The sequence below is a fragment of the Hypomesus transpacificus genome, chromosome 2 (assembly GCF_021917145.1).
Source record: "Hypomesus transpacificus isolate Combined female chromosome 2, fHypTra1, whole genome shotgun sequence".
NCBI lineage: Eukaryota > Metazoa > Chordata > Actinopteri > Osmeriformes > Osmeridae > Hypomesus > Hypomesus transpacificus.
The window spans coordinates 14,510,499-14,530,651 of NC_061061.1; the positions used below are offsets into that span (position 1 = coordinate 14,510,499).

At 42.1% G+C, this 20,153-nt stretch overlaps 1 protein-coding gene across 1 annotated transcript; it reads left to right on the plus strand.

Annotated features, from left to right (window-relative positions):
* Positions 1-142: 142 nt before the first annotated feature.
* mtmr11 (myotubularin related protein 11) lies at positions 143-19,734 on the plus strand. Its single transcript, XM_047037723.1, has 17 exons — positions 143-615; positions 5,348-5,417; positions 9,575-9,711; positions 9,863-9,932; positions 10,027-10,166; positions 10,415-10,499; positions 11,696-11,843; positions 12,046-12,133; positions 12,320-12,408; positions 12,589-12,713; positions 13,999-14,077; positions 14,491-14,561; positions 15,540-15,712; positions 15,804-15,974; positions 16,197-16,415; positions 16,927-17,244; positions 17,691-19,734. The coding sequence occupies exons 1-17, from the start codon at positions 559-561 to the stop codon at positions 18,117-18,119; spliced, it is 2,469 nt and encodes an 822-aa protein (XP_046893679.1). The 5' UTR covers positions 143-558; the 3' UTR covers positions 18,120-19,734.
* Positions 19,735-20,153: the final 419 nt, after the last annotated feature.

Here is a 20,153-nt window from a genome sequence, read left to right on the forward strand (position 1 = left end):
TGTTCCAGAAGTACACTCGCACGTTGGGTTCTCACTGTAAACTGAATAAGGTTGGCCATTGTAGACTGAATGCATCAGTGTTAAACTCACAGAAGGCTGGCCCTTTAAGAAGGATTTACCGCACTTGGTGTTTTCAGCAGTGTGTCATTTTCACTATGGCGAGGAGATAAACAAATGGAAAGCAACGGGTTCCAGAGGGGAACACTTTCTTCCCTGTTGTGACGAACAACGCAAATAGGAGCAAAAGCAATTTTTTTGATGATGGGCGTCCTATTAAATAGTGAAAGCATGGATAGACGAATCCAGTGCTGTATGCTTTAAATTTCCCAAAAATTATTTACCAGTAACATTATAAGTAGCCTACCTCTCTTCTCGAAACCGGGTGATGCCAAGCAAGCTACCGACACCGCTGAACAAAGTAGACTAACCTCGGTTAGTCGAGCAGCCTATGGAGCGTATACTAAATCTTTCGCGTTCGTCATTATAGCCTTGTTTTCATCGTAAACTTATAATTTTGACTTTTCATTGGAGTGCTTTGAGTTCTGTTGGGCGTCAAACATGTTAACGGGATCTAAAACCACGTTCAAAGTAAGGCAAATGGTTCCAGATATGAAGGTAGGTTACTCTTTCCCAATGTTTCACGTAGAATATTAAATTATGAACCTCCTGCTTGGGGTGGAATAATATGAAACTAAACTGTAATCAACCTAGACTATGTCGTTTTGGACTTGATGTGCAGTATGTGAGTTGAATAGGTGGTTACATTGCATAGAACTTAATGGAAGGGTTACAATTGAGCTACAATTGTTACATTTTATGGAAAATTTAGAATGGAGACCATATTATCAGAAAAGGATGCCCTTCTTTCAGTTGAGCATCAAGTTTTCATTAGGCAATTTCTTTACGAATAATGTAAGCACTTGCAATCAGCACTATGAGTACAGGACCATGATTAACCCCCTGCTTTAAACGAAATATTGTTCAGAGATTCATGTCTACCAAAACTATGATAATTATCCTAGGCTTGCTAAACGCGTCTTCTGTTCTGTAGAAACTCTTCAGCATCACACATGAGCCTTTAGAAAACACGTACCACTAAAGATAAGATGACAGTTCCTGGAATAAAAGAGTAGTGGTTTTTGTATCAGATCATAATTTTTATTTTGGTCCTTACCAAAATAGTTCCAGTGATGCAACTGTGTTCCGCACAAGGAGGGACATTGCCTTTACAAGTGGTGACACATACACTCATTTAAGTCTTTGGCAATCTTCTCATTATTGTAGGCTAAGTGAGCTCTGTGGATTTGTCCTCAACACGTTTAACATTCTCTACATGCACTCACTCACCTGACAGTGAGCTGTGAAAGAAAAGGTTCCAAAAGGACACCATTTCTAAAAGGTTCCTATGTACAAATGTATGGACAGACATAGAGCTATATATATAATATATGTCCCTGTGTGTATCCCATTCTTCAGGATACCATGGTGCTCTCTTTGTGCTTATTACATCTTCCTCCTTGGTTATTTGGAGCCACCGCAGTCCACAGGGGGAAACGTTACCAGATGTCTCATAACCCGCCCTCAGGCACAGCCTACAGTACATATAGAGTGGGGGCATGTGCACAACATCTGGCTGTTGCCATGGAGACAGCAGTTGGAGGTGCAGGAGTTTTGAATCTGATTATCTGAACATGAGGGCCTGTCTGGCAAAAAGAATCACAGCTCCCTTAACCCACTATCCATCTGTAAAGGAATTTGACTCCCATATAGGAAAGGCCAGGTAGGCACACACTAGCTAAATGCGAGAGTGTATGAATCGTACTGCGTTGAAATGACAATGCAGAGGTTTTTTTGCAAATGCGAAATGCATTTGAAATCATTCTCATTGTGATTTCAACTAGATGTTGCTATTGTTGCAGTTTTTTGGCAAAATGTTGGCAAATTACAATGATAGCGATAGCTAGAGCTGCCCAAATTGACAGTAGAATTACACTTCAGGTAGTTAGATAGTGTTATACCCCATGGAGGATATAATTCATTTTGAGTAACGGACTGGTTGCATTCCCTTTTCCCTCTCTATTCCCTTGTGTTTTCATATCGTTCTACTTTCAGCTTGCTGAGAGTAGAAGCACAATGCTCCCACAGAAGTGAAAATGTCAAATGGAGGCTCAGACTGAGTGTGGCTCCATTCAGTGTAGCTGGAGATCCAGGACTGATAGTAGAGGGTTAGAAAGGCACACAGCCCCCACACCCGGTCCCACAGGACCCAGTCCTCAGTTCCTGAGGTGGCCTGAGCTTCCTACAGTCAAACAATGTGTCCTCTGATGACTAGACCAGAATTGTGGTTGTGAAAATGTCTGGATTGGTCTTCCAGTTTGTGATTAGTAGTTTTTTTTTTTTTTTTCGAATGTACTTGGTCATGTCTGTGGTTGCACTAGTTTGACAATGAATGTATGAGAATAGCTTTTTGACTAGCGTGAGTAATGGTGTTGTGGTGTTGTTACAAAGTCTGAGTAAACAGTTACATGGTAAACTGAACAGCTCTCTCTCTCAAACTCACACACTTATGCACACACAATAATCACGAATGAATCATTTACCTTTGAACCCCTGACAGCAATTGTGTCAGCTATTGTGCAAATGTTGTTGTCATGAGACTGTTCACACATAAGGACATCAAAGTTGTGAGATTAAAAAAAAGAAAGAAGAGAATTAGGATGTGAAATATTTATCAGCATTAACTGCAATTCTCTTGTATGAAAGATTATTAGGACCAGTCACTGTTTGTAGCAAGTCAAGACTAGACAAAGACTATTGTATGTGAGAAAGGGCTAGCAAGCCAAAGGCATTTGTGTATATGTTCCCTCTCCTTTAATTTAAATTATACGCTCCATAGTAATAACTTCCGGCCAGAATGTTAAAGGGTCAGGTACTCTTGGCAAGGAATTGTACATTCTTCATTGCAGTAATATACTATGCATGTAGACCTCTTTGTTGCAATTTTTTTCTTCATTGTCTATACTACTGTAGGAATCTTGCAAGCCACAGGTCAAGGCTAGACAGAAATCCATTTTGTATTTCAGTCCATCTCTTGAAAATAAATGTGTTTTAGTAGTTGCTTTAAAGAAGACAAGAAGCCCAGAGAATCTCATTGTTTTCATTTTTACAGCCAGGACCCACAGTTGCATATGGGTCTGTTTACGAGTAAACACACCCATTTGTTTGAGCTGCATTGTTTACAACAATGCAGCTCAAACAAACAGGCCACAATCTTCCTCAGCAATACACAGGGTCATACTGAAAACTATTTCCCCCATGGTAACTATCTGGTCCCAAATATGGACCCTTTTACGGTATTTCTTGGTTATGCTTATTAAAATTCGACAACATAAACGTTTTATCGTATTAGCCCGTCACGTTTACCCCTGTAAATTCCCTTAACTGTAATTATGTCTATTTCATTTGGGAGTGCAGGTATGTCCTCCAATGACACACACACTCACACATGCTGACTGCAGACGTCTGGTCACAGTAGCAAGGGGAAGCCATGAGCAATGGAAACTGCAATAGGCCTTGGCTACTGGCCCTAGGGGAGAAAGGGAAGGAGGGCAGGAGCGAGGGAGAGAGGCGGCAGAAGTGAAAGTGATAAAGTACAAGCTGATGCCACACAATTAAACTGAAGTGGAAGAGTGTAAACTCAGCAGAAGGAGACCCAGGAAATGTGGTTCTCTGGTCTCTGGGTGCAAACTGTCTGCAGTCTTTTTGGTCATTGTTATCATTTACAGTGACAGTGGTTCTTTCACTCTGACCTGGAAATTTTCTAATTCTCTTTTAGATTCAGATGATGTCCCTTCTTCGAGTATTTTACAAATGTCAAATGTGAACCTTTGATGTTATGCCATCTTTTGCAATTTAAATCTGTCCATTCGATTTTGTGTCAAGTCTTTAAAACTCAAGGACAAGGTTTGGGAAGTCTCAAGGATGTTGCAAGGAACAAGGAACTCTTCAGAGCAAAAAAATAACAAAATCAAAATAACCTTGGATGTACCAAAAAAGAACCAGGAATTTAGCTGGGGGGTTTTAGTTAGAAGCAAGGCATTGGTGTTGAACCTTAAGGAAAACAAGTCAGAAGATGGAAAAGTAAGAGTCTGTAAGCAGACTCCAAGAGGTTTAAGTTTTAGTGTTCCCTTCAATTTATAATAGACTTGTTTTTAACCAGTCTTTTTTGTTGACTCAGGTCTTGGTGCTGACAGTCAGTGAATAAAATGTCTGAAACAAAAGCCTTTTGTATGCTGTTTTGGTACAGCCACAGGACCTTTATCTTTTGTTTTGAAAGGGTGAAAGATTAATGCAGACCCTGAATTACTCTATTCCCGCAATTTGATTAGGTTGGTTATAGTTGGCTATAAAATGTTATTTCACTCTATAGAGAGACTCATATGAAGTGATTTTTGAAAATGCATTGGCCAGATGACTTGAGACAAAAGCTCATATATTTAGACCACAAGAGACTTATAGTCAGGCTTTATAGCAAAAAGACACTTACTGACAGGGTGGTCAAAAGGCTGTGAAGTATTCTTAGACAAGAATATTTGACTATTTCTGATAAAACCGCAAGCTTTTTCAGTCTTTTGTCCTTGCATACTGTGCAATTTTGTACAGTATGTGCTAGCTGGTTCTAGACTTTGCGGGTTTGTGAGACTGAGTAGTGCAGCTAGTAGAACCGATGATGGTACAATATACTCTATAACATTATAGAGAATGCCAAAAAGAAACAAAACATGGAAACTAAAGCAGATGGAACATCTTGTGGTTGATGTCGTCTTTTAGTAAGAGCATGAATGAGAAGCACACATGCTAAATTACCTACCACAGCTGCCAGTTCAATAAAATATGTAGGCCTACTCTAACAACATGAAGGTATATGAAAGGTATTCAACTTGTTGTGGAACCAAATTTACTCCATCTGGTAGAATGCCACCAGTCATTAATTATTGTAGCATCCACAGAGAGACTGAGCCTACCTGAGCCTCCTAGCACCAGGGAAAGCAGCCAACAGACACGAGTGGCAGACCCAAGGGGAGCCTAGCTCCGCAGAAGACTTGTCTTTTTTGTTTGAACATTGACTTTCTATTGTGAATCAAACACACCTGAGCACTACTGGCCGTTCTCTGTCTCTGAGTCTCCAGTAGTGTATGCCTCACAGCATGTCTATCTGTGGTTGCTACGTTATATGTATCATCCATTCTGCTGTGTTAAAAAGTGACCGTTTTCCCTCTAGTTTCTGAAGTGAGGTCTAGGATGGATGAAGTGTGTACGATCACAACACCTGCTTTTTCCTCTGCAGGAGAGGATGCTGAGTCAGAGTGGTGTTAGTACTCGGGGTCGAGATATGTTTGGTCTACGCTGCCTACCAGGTAAGACACACATACACACACACACACAGAAGTGGTGAGGAGGTTTATCATTTATACTTGGTTGCTTGTATGTCAGAAAATACAATCTTTCTCTGACATGATCAACAGAAATTTTGTGTGTTATGAATTGTCCAAGTCAATTCTGTTGTTCCGAAACCACAGTATGTTACTTTGAGAAGCAAGAACTCGCAATCTCACTGGCCCCCTCATGGTTGGACTAATTGATCCAGAGTCAGATATTTTTCACTCACCATTTGTTCTAAGGTCAGGGCACGTTAACATAGATAAAGTTTGTGGACAGTGACTTTTTGTTGGCTCTGTAATCAATAACTGTACTTTTGGGTTTGAAATTTGATTACTGCTATCATTGGTTACATCGTCAGTGAAAACAAAAAAGCCAGTTTGTCTTGTAACAGTATCTGTCTCAACTGCTTTGACCTTAAGACTAAAGAAAACCTATAGTGTTCTTTAGTTCTCAGGTTAGCTACAAATCAAGAAAAGCCATTGACAGCTGTTCTATGCACACACACACCTTAAATGGGAGGACTAGATAGTAAAAGTTCTCCAGATGTGGATGAAAATACCTTTGAGTAAAAAGCAACAGTCTGTAGCCTACTTGAATCCCATATTACTCTATTACTTTCTTTAGCAGAGTACACAGGTAAAACAAAAAAAGCTAACATCCGTCCGTCCAAATGGTTTTGAATCGAAACGTATCTCTTACTCGTTTTTACATTCAGCTTCCAATAGATAGACAGATGCACTGCCGAGAGAGGCTAGCCTATGCGCTGCTAATCTGTAGCATGTGTGAGAACAGTGTGGCAGAGTGCTAGGGAGTGCAGCGCTGCTGCTGGCCACTGCTGGGCCTAGTCGTAAGCACTGTGTCAGCAGTATACAGCGCCAGGAGCTTTACACAGGAATGTTGCTGTCCGGGGGGCTTGCTGATGCCAAGCTAATCTTTAACATTTCATATCAGCAGCTATTCACAGCGTTCACCGTGGGACTCGGGTGCGTGTGTGTGTGTTTTTCGGGAGGGAGTGTTTGGGTGTGAAGGGGAGTTTGTGCCCTTGTCCCTTTCACTTTCCGCTGACTTTCACTGTAGACTGTTGACCTGTACCAGTCTAATTAGTCCAAAGCTGCTTGTAAAATAGTTCCCAGCCTTACACTGTATCTGGTTGATGAGTACAGCTGGCCCATTGAGTTGTTTTGGTTGTAGTGTCACTGTCAAAAGCTGTTCACTATTTTCCCCACGTCTGTATCTCTCTTTCTGACTATCTGTCTCTCTTTCTCTCACTCCTTTCTATTTCTTTGTCTCTGTCTCTCATTCTCCATCCAGTTCTCCTGACAGATTTGAGCACACGCACACGCGCACACACACCTGCAGGCCGCATCTCATAAACACATACCTACAGTCAGAATGCTACCCGTTCCCCGGGCTTATGCCGCACCAGATCGGCATCCGCTACATTCTCAGATGACACCCGGACACAGGACAGTAGAAACCAAATCGGGCCCTGGGAGGTGAATGGGTCAGGCTAGCACAAATAGCACACGGGTGGGTAGATGGATGGATAGATCGTGTACCTTTTGAATGTGAGGGGCCCTATACGGTCGATCTAGAAACAATGCCAAAGGGAGAGGACCCTCCTCGGAGCCAACACACTGTCCCCTTTATCTTCGCTCTTATGCTACACCGGATTTGGAGGTTGTCAATCATGCAATAGTGACGGTTAGCCTTGTTGAGTGGTTGACAAGGAAAGAGGAGGTTCAGTTTGTCAATAAAGTTTCCGTTTTGAATATTAAAGTAGTGTCTGATTGTTACTTGCAGTCGGTTTCTTCCATTGATCTTAATTTGAAGAGGGCTGATGTATTGAAGTGCCGTAGAAATGTACAGTATTGCCCAGATGATAGTCATTGGCTGAGTGCACCGCGCACTGTGTGTGTTCCGAGTTCATGAGTCGATCAAACTTAACCCCCAATGGTTGGCTAACACCCAGAAGCATCGATTCTTCATGCACACTGGATTAAAATGAAGACCATTTGGAGCAAAATAAATAAAAAGATAATTTAGGCAGATGGTTCGTATCAAATTCAGCTGTGTTGGTTTGTATCTCAGAATGTTTTATCGTCCTATTCCAAACAGAAACAACAGCGACACTTTACATTAAGGACATATTAACTACCATGAAACTACATAAATATACCTATAGTAGAAACATTACGTACATAAGAATAGATATGTATTTAAATTGTATGTGTAAGCGGATAGATTCTCACAAAAGTGTAAGAAGGCACAGTATGGGGGAGGTGTGTTAGGGGCAGTTGAAGGTTGTTACCAAAACAAAATCAATGTTATCATCCACTTAACCCTGGAAAGCCCAAGCACCCCCATACCAAGTTTCACTTGTGCAATAACCGCTTAGCTGTAATAAATTGTAAGTACAATGTTGTTACTATATGTATTGGTTTGTGGTTAAAGGGTAGCTAATGTAACCTTAATGTAAAGTGTTGCCTGTCCAGTGAATGAGCCGGTTTGTTTTGTGAATGTGTGTTATCGTAGTTCCATTCAGTTGTGTGATTGTTTGTCAGTATGGTATTCTGTGTTTGTGTATGTTAAAGAGGGAAATTGGCTTTTGAAACTGAGTTTGTATGCATGTGAGAGGGGGGAGGGTTCAAAGGTCAAAGTTCAGAAAAGATAGCGTAAAACTGTTTCAAACCACATAATGACTGGTCTCGTTCAGTAAACACCTTCAGTGGGAGAGGCACTTCCCATGCTGTATTAACTACCTGCAGACTCTAAGGAACTCTCAATGAACACAAAGAACTCCAGAAACGTAGTTGGCTTCCTGTCCCTTGCCTCACATCTGTAGACCATGATGTCTTAGGAATGTTTTCAGCCCTGTTGCACCCTGGGGAGGCATAAAATGGAGCAGCGATTCCTACTGAGACCAATTGTCCTCAGAGAAATGAGCACTCCTCGAAAACAAGGACTTTTTTGTGCAAACTTTAATGTCTTTAGAGCTACGAGTTATGGTTTGAATCTAACGATAAGACCAGTGCATGAGGGACTTGCAGAGAGCTAAGGTTCTTTGATCCAAGACTTTGAGAAGGAACTTAGTGTAAACATACAATATTTCTGAGGAACTCTTTGAAGATTTCTTTGTAGCTTTTCTAAAGCTTAATCGGCTTTTTCTTTCAAAAGCGTAGGAACAGTATTGGTGTGTTAGTTGCTGTGAGAGAACCAAGAATTTAGTTTTTATGTTCAGAAAAACATGCTGTTAATCAGGGTGTAAATTTGTCTTTATGCAAGGGTTGATAAAACATATTTTGATTACATGTACTTTGTAAGACACTGCAACATTTCTGGTTCACTTTGTTATTTTGATTAGGAAAAACCCAGCCCTGTCAGTCCTTCACAAAACCTTTATTGGTTCTTAAAGTGCGAATCAAAACACTCCTCTCACCACGTTGGCCAAGCCCTTCCCTTTTTAGAGACAAAGCAGCCATTTTTCCCCCAACTCTACCCTTGACTATGTTGCCATGGCAACACACATCTAGCCGGCAATTGCTTTGTTGCTGGAGAGCCTTTGTGTGTGTGTGTGTGTGTTCGTATGAAAGTGTGAATGTTTATATGGGAAAGAGTCACCAGAGTGAACATTTTTGTTTTTAAAAGCATGTTGAGGAATTTTAAATTGTGCACGCTTATTTCCACACTCAAAGAAAACAGATGTTCTTTATCTGACCTAAACAAAGAAAACAATAGTAATTATAAAGCCATCTTATTTGAAAATACAAATGTATAACTGACTCTAATGCCGAATGGAATAGCAAAGATAATCTTTTAAAATATGTTTTCAATCCGTGTTCTTTTTAAAGTAAGTCAAAATCCTCAATGTATTACAGGTGTGTGGAAAGGCCTTCAGATGCTGGAACGCCTCTCCTCCTCCTGTTTCAAATCCAATAAAATTCCATGCTGTGTTAACACGCACTGTAACACACCATGCAAACAGTAAACTCCATACTGAACCTATGAACCCTCTGCGTTTGATGGATCCATATACTCACACACTGCAAACAGTAAACTCCATACTGAACCATTGAGCCTTCCCTGTCCCCCCCCCCCCTGTCCCCCCCCCCCCCCTGTCCCCCCCCCCCAGGAGAATGTGTCCTCCAGCGGGCAGTGCTGGTGAGGAAGAAGCTGACGCCCAGGGAAGGGGGGGGCTGGTTGGCAGGCACGCTCTTTTGTACCCACTTTAGGGTGGCGTTTGTACCCCAGGATGGTCCCAAACCTGACGTGAGTGGATTTACTGCCAAATTTGACTTAATAACGTTCAATGTGTGCTTGTGTACATGTATAATGTCCTGGTGTGTGTGTATATGTGTGTGTGCTTCCGAGTACACAAATCATTTCACAGTACCTAAAAACTTTGACCTACTTTTACTAGGACAACGCAGACCCAGTGCTCCTGGGAGATCACGACGTGGCTTTGGCCTCCATAGATAAAGTTGTTGCTGGTAAGATACTCTTAGGCCTCTTGGATTCTCTGAACAGTTCGTAGCAGCTTGCTGTTCAATCCCAGTAACCGTGTGAGTGTGTCCTTGTCTGCAGTGGGTCCGTCCAGAACCAAACTTGTGACTCCAAACTCCTCACTAAAGTTCACACCTGAGGAGCTGGTGTTGTATTGTAGGGACCTGCGAGTCCTCTGCTTCCTGTTCGACCGCCTAACCCCCGACACTCAGGCGATAGAGGTGCGTGTGCCATTGTGTCTGTTTACAGGTGGATCTCTGCGTGTGTGTGTGTTTGTTTGTGTATGTTGAGGTTCTGATTTGGGGTTCATATAACACATAGCTGGCAATTAGCATGAAATGACAGAGATCCAGCTGATCTGTCTGGTGATCTGAGTCTGAGTCATTGATATGAGACAAGGTCTCCATTCTGAAAGCTGATGCACTTAGTCAGGCTGAGAAGCTGTATGACTTGTTTGGCTGCTCCTCAGATAACCTACACCATTGCCAAGACCTACCAGCCTACAAAGCCAGGGACAGTCCTCTCCTTCCAGAATGCTGCCCTGGGGAGTGTTGGTGAGTCTCCTTTCCACACACACCTACACAATCAAACGCACGCACCAACACACTTTTTAGCTTTTAACTTGAACTGATTAGCTGCGCGATTATCTGAGTGGACGAAAATGTAAACAGTTCTGAGAAAAGTCACGAGTATGGTTTAGACGTCCTCACAAGCCACCAACACACACATTACGCATGCACGAAGGACATATTATGATTCAAAAATCCATGAGACCAAAAACATTTGAGGTGTGCTGGCTAGCTTTGATAAAGATCTCAAGTGAAGAGCTATCCGACTTCTCTTCTCTTCAAAATAGGAAAACTCAGACTGAGTCATAATGGAAGCTTAACGATCCTCTTGCATCAAAAAGTGCAACCAGATGTTTAAAAGTTTTATTTTAAGGGTTTATAATATCCAGCCTCGAGTATAATTGGGTATTGTGACATTTAGTAATAACAACTACAGTACATTCATTAACTTAAAGTTGTAGACACTTCAAACACACCCTTTGAAATGCCACTACGGTACCCTTTTAACCATTTCCACTCCTATAGAAAACATATACAGTTTCACAGAGTTAATTGTTTACAGAAACTTGATACATCTGTACAATACTGTATACACTGCCATACTGACAATACAGTATGTTAGGCCAACCAGGACACAGATGCCAGTCAGCCAGATGAATAATGTAAAGCCAGCTGAAACATGTCACCAGTCCACCCCTGCTGAACCTTGTCAAAGGTTCAGATGTGGTCAGTGTGCAGTCAGCGCCATAGGCATCGCTCTGCTGACTGTACAACCACGAACCCTCAATCTTTTGATCTATTGTGAGATTTACTGTCCGGGCAAGTATAGGATGACACCTTGGTAAAATGTAATCTTAAATGCACATGGATTTTTGGAACCTCATTGTAATACCTGTAGTGACAACACTAATTACACACCAACAGTAATGACCTGGTTATTATGGTTTGGCGGTAGAAGGGTGTTTCACAAGTAAACATGTAGGGGGGATGAGGCGTTTTAGGATTGTTTATTTTTATTTTTTTATCATTGTCAAATAGTATTAGGCACTGAAGTCTTATCCAGTTCCCCTTCTTTTTATGTTTTTGTTTCCCATGCTAGACCTTAATTCACCACCTTGTTATTTTCTTCTATTTGGACTTACACTTTTGAAAGATGCCCACACATATGTCTCCTCCTCTAGAGATGAAGCAGTTTCTAAGCAACCGCAGGCGTGACGCCTCCATGAACTGGTTTGAGTGTTCGTCTGATTGGGAGCAGGAGCTGGAGAGAACTGGGGCCTGTGGCTGGAGGGTCAGCTCCGTCAACGACCGCTTTGAGATGTCCACCAGGTATAGAGACGTCCTCATTCGAGACGCTTTACTTTGCTTGTCATGGTGTTGTCTTCAAAACACACAAACTACCTTAGCTGTAGTTGTGATGAATACACCAAGCAGTAAATGTTTTTCTCAAGTACCTTCCAATGCTATTTTTGCAAGCCTTGGTCATTAGACAGATTTAACTTACTTATCTTTTGTCAATTTTCCCCTTCAGTCTGCCAAGGTTTAACATAGTGCCTCAGAAGGTTCTAGATACTGAGCTAAAGAAGACCTTCGCACACTTCAACGAGGGACGCATACCTGTGAGTGCCATCAATATCCCCCCAAATTCAACCATCCACTTTCAACAAATCACATGCTTCGATAAATGGTCTTAAGTGCTCATTTATATCTTCAAACAAGTGTTAATTATATTTGATGTTTTTTAATTATATTTGTTTGTGAATCTGGACTGCGTGAATCTAGACTGTCTGCATACTGTGTTTCAGCGCTGGTGTTGGCGCCACCCTCGGGGAAGCGACCTGCTACGGATGGCTAGCTTCCAGAACAACATCTATCACGAGAAGGATGATATCAGGTCCTGTCGTTTGTACCTCTTCAGTTGCAATCAGAGACCATTAACTTAAGATCATTAACTTCTGGCTAATTTCAATGTTGTTCTCCCATCATGGACTCCAGAATTGCTCAATTGTTGTCATGTCTGTGACAAAAAAAAGTTTGATTTTCGAACACTGTTCCCTTTGTCTCCTGCGTGCAGGAACCTGGAGTTGATCCTGTTGGGTGGCCAGTCTCTGTGTGTGGTGGTGGAGCTGGGTGAAGAGATGCCTTCACCTGCAGACATCCAGCTGTCTCACACGCGCTTGCGTGCCCTCTGTCTGGGAGGTCAGTGGCATGCTTTAAATCTGCCCCCATATATTTCACATTATGAAAATAGCATTATTAAAATCTTTCAAATGGGTTCTCTCCAGCTTGCCACAAGCTTGCTCCAGTGTTTAACTCATCCTGTCAAGTCCATAAACAGCATTTGTCTTCATGCCACCTAGTTAGACCAGGGTTGAGTAAAAAGCTAAATTAATAGCACAACTATTCTCTGTCCATCCTTGTGCTCTGTCCTTATCTTTTCATAAAATCCCGGTGCATTAGCAGCTGCCTGAATCCGGCGGGTTAGATGACCTGCAGTGTTTATGGAGGACGTAAACAGGTGTTCGTCTAATTACATGTATTTTCAATTACAATGCTACTGACACAGACAGGAAAGAGGCTGGATGTGAACCTTTAACAGCTTTGCACTCTGTCTGCTGAACACAGACAGGAATCTGTGATTACGTTGTAGTAAGACAGGTCAAAATGTGAATGATTTATTACAACATGCAAAAGTAATCATTAAGAAATGTTCTCTTATGACTCCATCGCACACTCCCTAAAAAATCTGAAATCAGAATGTTTGAATTAAGAATGTGGAATGTGGTTTTGGGGTGAAAGGGGGATGTTTTGAAAGACTCTTCTCCCAAATGCTTTGACAGTTCAAAACAAGTGTTGACAGATGGTTTTATTGTGGTTGTGTGTAGCTTCGCACAGCACATTCCATAGCTGGTTAATCCCCTTTGTAGAACAAAGACCACCGTCGGTCCCACTGCTGTCCGTCAATTTTACAAGACAGTCCTCTTCCTGGCTCCCTCTTTCTCACACACATACACACAGGAAGAACACAGAACACACACCATCCATTGTCATACCCAACATTACATCATCACCACAGCAGAAGTAGGAGAATACACGACTATATGTTTACATCTCCCAAATATATTACAATTGTAAAGACATAAGATTAATCTTATTTTCAGGAAGGTTAATATTCTTACATTTCAAGACACAATACTTTGAAGCTAGTTACGGTAGCAAGGGGGTCAGATGGCTGAGCAGTTAGGAAATTGGGCTACCAATCAGAAGTTTGCCGGTTTGATTCCCGGCCGTGCCTAATGACGGTGTGTCCTTGGGCAAGGCACTTCACCCTACTTGCCTCGGGGGAATGTCCATGTACTTACTGTAAGTCGCTCTGGATAAGAGCATCTGCTAAATGACTAAATGTAAATGTAAGGAGAACTGCATTTCTACAGAAAATGGCTGTCTAATTGAGCTGTCTCTTTTTTTTTGGGTGCTTCTTCAGACATCTCCACATCTGTGTCTGTGCCTGATGACAAATGGCTGTCTACCCTGGAGAGCACTCATTGGCTAGACTACACTAGGTAACCGTGGCTGATTAATGGGTCTGGAGTCTGGCCAATCAACCATAGTGAATGCCACAAGCCTCCATTGATTTGATTGATGTTGAATGTCACTCCACCAATATAATTATTCAGACTACCTTGATGTCCTATCTCTTACAGATTCATCTTTGTCTCTGACACCTGCATATTATACACTTCATAGTAATCTTGATACATCTCCATTAATAATAAGAAATGTTCAAATAAATACACAACTGTACCATTGATGCAGTTAAAGTCTTAAACATGTAGACACCGAGTGCAGTTCTAGTGTATTCTGTGTGTAGGAAGAACAGGAGGAATATATCCCATTAAGGGTGTTAACCTAAACTCTGTTGTCATTCTCTCTCTTCTTCTCCATCTCTGTCCCTCCCCTCTTCCTCTCCTCTCAGGTGCTGTCTGAGGAAAGCAGCTGAGGTGGCCTGCCTGCTCCGAGGCGGTCACCTGACCGTGGTGCTGCAAGGTAGGTGTCACGTGATGTGTCGGGGGCCATCTCAGATGATTCAATCCATTCATTATTCACATCCTTCTCCTCATTAAAAGCGTATTAGGGCTTACCCTGAAGGAGTCTCATACCAGTGCTCTCCAATACACCGACAGCACTTTCACAACTGCTTGCATTGTTGTGGTTGTGTGATGCTGATGTAGTACATGGGTTTTCTTTCAAGCAGTCGGGGCTTACTGTAGTACTATACTAAAATGCTGGAAAACACCTTTGCTCATTCAGATTATGTCTGGAATGCTGGTTGCTTGTCCTTCGTGAGCTATTGTTGTTCCAAACACGGCAACAATGTGTGGTAGCATTGTTTGACAAAAACACTTTCTCTCTAGCATAAGAAGTTCTCAGGAAAGAGCAACGCTGCCTAGTACGTAGTGTAAGAAATACTCATCTTATTTTTAAATGATGACTTCAGTTGTTTAGTATTTGCTGTCAGCAATCTAGTGAGCATATGTCTGTCTGCATACTTAATCACAAGAAGATGTTTGAGAAGTATTTATTGTGTTCTTGAAATTAAATATATGACAGCTGGTATCTACTTTCCTTTGATATTGTTGTTGCAGTTGAAGGCCTTTTCAGTCAGGCCCAGCCTGGCCCTGCCTTTTCCTTCTTGTTATGAAATACGCTGAACTTGGATGTTGGACTTGGATAGTATACATATTTTATCATACACTTGGGTGTATTCCTAAGAATGAATAATAACAATAGAAATACAAAATGTATTCATTAAGCAGGCGCCTTTCTCCAAAGCAATACACAGCATAGATTTTTTTTTTTTTATCACCCATAAAAACGGCATTGTACAGACTCGCATACTGGCTTTTAGCAGCAATAGCAACTCCATGCTGGGTATGGTAAACACACATCCAAACCCCATGCAGCCGCCACATGTGAATTGACTGCTGATGGTCTGTTTTCTATGCTGTTGTTGTCTGTGTACAGAGGCGGAGGACCGGGACATGAACTGTGTGGTGTCCAGCCTGGTGCAGGTGATGTGCGACCCCCACAGCAGGACCAGGGCAGGCTTCCAGGGCCTGGTCCAGAAAGAGTGGGTCATGGCCGGACATCGTTTTTACAGCCGCATCAACTACAACCGGGACAGCGACAAGGAAGAGGTTGCTAAAAAAAAGTCCATGTTTTCAATGGCTAGTATTTGAGTGAATAAAACCTTTTTGGATATCTAATTCTCTTTTCGCCCTTCACCAGGCTCCAGTTTTCCTGCTCTTCTTGGACTGTGTGTGGCAGCTGTGGTCTCAGTACCCCTCCCGCTTCCAGCTGACCAGTGACTTCTTGCTGGCCCTCCACGACAGCGTCCACCTGCCCCTCTTCAGCAGCTTCCTGGCCAACTGCCAGAGGGAGAGGTGCAAACGCACCCAGGTAGTCTAGCGAGTTCCAGCAAATCTCTTCATAACTACACTGAAGCGTCACAATCTGAGTCTTATGTATTTTGGGGTGTGATGGGAAATTTTAAGACCTTGAATTTCGTACATACCAGTAAAGATTTTTCAGTAGTACAACTCTCAAACCTGTGATTCAAAAGTTCCCAAATAATTCTCTTCTCTTTAAAAAAAATTGTATTTCTCCACTCCGCCTACAAAGAACCTGTCCCAGAGTTACACCCTCGTCAATGGCTGGAGAGACGTGCTTCCCCGAGGCTCTTCCCAGGACACCTCAGACCCCCCTCTGCCCCCCGTGTGGGACTGGGGCCTTCAGTACAGCAGCCAAAGGCGGGCACGCTTCACCCAGCCTGTGCCCCCACCCACACCGCCCCCACCCATACTGAATGGCAACCTTAACACCAACCCAGATGCACACAGGGTAGGGATGGCATAGAACGGTTTAGAATGCATCCTGATTCTCAGAAATCCATGCTGCTTGACCCTTGTGCCTGGTTCACACTATTGCGCATTAGTCACTGTATGGCTCATATCCGTTTTGGAAATGAGCCTCAGCAGCTCCTAAGATAGAAGTTGTATGGATTGTCTTGAACAGAAATGTCTATCATGTGAGGTTTTTCAAACTCTCAAAAGAATAACCTTCCGGCATATACGACTTTTAAGACTTGAGCATGTCATAGACTTTTTCCCCCTAGACAATTGGCTTGCTTAAAATCTCACTGAACACGTGTGCACCTTGAATTACTGCACCCCCTTGTGGTAGACACCCAGTACCACAATGTGTTATTAATAGACAAAACACGAGCATGCTGCCTCAAACACTGCCATGTCAAAGTGGTGCCAAGTCACTGATACATTCTTCTGCCCTCTCCCTCTGGTCCTACACTCTTTCTCCCCCTTTCATTCTTTCTCCCTCCCCATTTCTCCCTCAGCTCGGTGACACCATCCCAGGCTCCGTGTTCCAGCTCTCCAAAGGCTCCTTCTCCTGTCCTGCCAACCTGCTTCCCTGGCGTAGTGGAGGCAGCTCAGGTGTTTACCGGAAGAGCCACCGAAGGGCACCCTCCTCTGAGAACCTGCCTGGCCTGGAGAGGCTGCTGAAGGCTTGGGCCCTCACAGAGCTCCCCCACAGTCTCCCCAGCACCATCACCACCGGGCCCCTGGACCCATTTGAGCCCCTGCTGCCCCTGCTCCTCGGACCCTGTGTTGGGGTGTGGAGAGACTGCTACCTCCGAGGGGCACTTCATGCACAGGTCCATTTTCTCTCTACGTTGTTTGGTTCAAACAAATTCAAAAGAGAAGAGGTGTGCGCTGTTGGATGGGCCTTGTCTTTCTGCAGTGGTCTGAATAATAGGCCTGTTGGAAATAAAAATAGATAGCTATTGTATGTTTTATATTACTGATTATAAAGCAGGCGCTTATGAAACCCATGATTGGCAGTTCATTCATGTTTATCATGCAAAAAAATAAAGCTTTGTGTCCCTCAAAGCTTTGAAGTGTTGTTACCATGGTGATCTTGGTGTTTTTCTTATTTTGGTGAGAACCGATGGTTCAATGGTAGCTAAAAGACAGAATAGAACAATAATGGGTTTCATTTAAAAACCTCCTTGCTAGCCTTGAAACTGTACTAACTGAAGTCATTGATTAATTTGTGGATGGACAAATTCACTTAAATTCCACCCTGCTGTGTAATTCCCAGGCATTCTCCCACCCTATCTCCTCCAACACACATCACCCTGTAGAGCAGCTGGCCTGGGAGGTACAACAACTCCAAGACAAGCTAACATCAGCCTCCACTGCCGGGGAGAACCAACCTCTTAAGAGACCAGAGCCCCGAAGGAAAGATACCAACCTCAACCAGAACACCAACAACGGCACATTCCTTTTCCCCGCTTCAAAACCGCCGGGCCCAGCCACGGCCAGACCAGCGCCCCCAAGTTCCAACCACCAGACCAGGGGGCCTCCTCCCTCCACGGCCCCACAGTCGAGGCCTGGTCACAGGGAGAGCAGCAACAAGCACACCTTCCTCTTTGGTCAACCCTCAGACGCTCGTCCAGATCAACGCTACTTTCCTGCACCTAATAATGCCAAGTTTCCCAAGAGCAATGGATCTTCACTTGGTTCTTGAGCTCCCCTCATCGGTTAGCACCTATGGTCCTATCCCAGTCTCATGCATTTCTATTGGCTGTGAACTGTGATGAGCTCGTTCACAGGAACACCCTGAAACTCATGACCCCCTTCCCTCGACACTGAAGATGTGATTTCTCTGCCTGTCACAGCATAGTGAAGTGACTGTTAGGTGAAGAAGAACAGGGTGTCTGTTTAAGGCAGGGAGGATGACAGCAGTTGTAAGACAGTGTTTAGCTCAAAGCTAAAGACAAGATTTTCCAGTTTTTGTTCCTGTTGGCCACTGAATAATGTAGTTACTGTTTTCATGAGAAATATTTGGAAATGCAAGCTACAACCCCAAATAAGGCCACATAAAGTACAAACAGAAACCATAAAAATGTGTTCAAAAGCCATGTGAGTTAGCTTTTGATAAAAAATCCAGATTTTTGACCAGATGGCCTAATAATGTCGCTTTGGAAGTCGCTTTGGATAAAAGCGATGTAAATGTAAATAATGATCTGTTTTAGCATCAAAGGATACTTTGACACATATGTCAAATACCAGTTCAACCCATAACAGTGTTACAAAAAAGCTGATGGCCAAATGCTAAGAAGAGACATTGGTGTCACCCACAAACATTTTTAACTTGGCATTGTGTCCAGCAAATCTGATCTAGAATTTGGGGCATGAAAGCTATTTTGGTACTGCTCTCATATCCTTCTACTTTGGTCTGCTAGAGGCCTAAATTCAGTTCTAACTGTTACAATGTATTAGCCGGTGTGTGTGTGTGTGTGTGTGGCACAATGTACACAATGACTGAGTAGGTATCCATGACTGATGAGGTGTGATCATGACTTACATTTCTAGATGTTCTATGTGGCATCTTTATTGAGTATTATGCAGAAAGTATTATCGACCTGTTTTGTTTATATGACTGTTGATAGTGTAATAATAAGAAAAAAGATTTAGAAATGGACCAGGATATCTTTTTGTTAATCATGCTTGTATGATGGTTGATACTTATAATTACAGTATTTGTCATTTGGTACTGTTAGGAATTATCAGTAAGGGAATAATTGTTGTCTTGGAACTGTAAAAAAATTACATGTAATATACTTTCATCTTTTGTTCTGACCGCTAGTTTTATAATGCAAATACCATTTCGGTGTGTAATATTACAAACAGGAATCGGTACGAAGTGTCGGGGAATTTTGTATTTTGCATTATATCATTACTATGCAGCAAATACATTGGCATCCCATAAGGTTGTGAAAATGCATCTTCATTTTAACACAGCTCATTAATTTTTCTTATGCATGCACTTAATGTATATCAACTGAAAACAGACTTTTTTGTAAATGATAGCAGTGCTTTTGCCTTGTTCTTCCATGGAAAAAACACAAGCTTAAAAAACACTTTTACATGAAGTGAGCTACAAGAATACTTAGTTTATGATTCCAAAACTTTAGGTAAAACCTTCCTAGTTCAAGCATCCGATTACCACTTGTAGCCCAACGGCCTACATTATAACATTATTGCAATACTTTAGTATGTATTAAATGTTCATTTGCCAGTTGTACATATTTTTTGTATCTGCATGCTTTTGTCTAAAATATCTTTATTAAAAATTGTATGATTTATTCTCAAGTCTCCAAACCCATCTTTATATTTGGTACAAATAAACTTAGTTTCCATTTAAGAGAAGCACCCTTACTGACAATCTTTATTTTTTCTGCAAAATAAATATTTACATTAAGATTTAACAGCACTTTACACATAACATAGGAGTGTTCAATATATCTTCTATCCGATAAAATCCATAATCTCCATGTACACGCACATGAAGAAACATTGAAATAAGATTTTTTTTCTTTGTGTACTTTCACAACAAATGAACAGTTTTAAACGGTCTGACACAAACTTACATGCGTTTTCCACTATCTTAACTATTGCAATTAAAATGTTTATAGATTAACCAAACGAGAGAACTAAAACAGAACAAAAAGCTGTTTGCTGCACTCAAATATTATTGATCAAAATGTATGAGAAACGA

Excerpts from the sequence above, each read along its gene's own strand:
- mtmr11 (XM_047037723.1), top strand. The coding sequence starts at position 559 with ATGTTAACGGGATCTAAAACCACGTTCAAAGTAAGGCAAATGGTTCCA. Across the intron at positions 11,844-12,045 it reads CGCTTTGAGATGTCCACCAG|TCTGCCAAGGTTTAACATAG; the intron begins GTATAGAGACGT and ends TTTCCCCTTCAG. Across the intron at positions 12,134-12,319 it reads TCAACGAGGGACGCATACCT|CGCTGGTGTTGGCGCCACCC; the intron begins GTGAGTGCCATC and ends ACTGTGTTTCAG.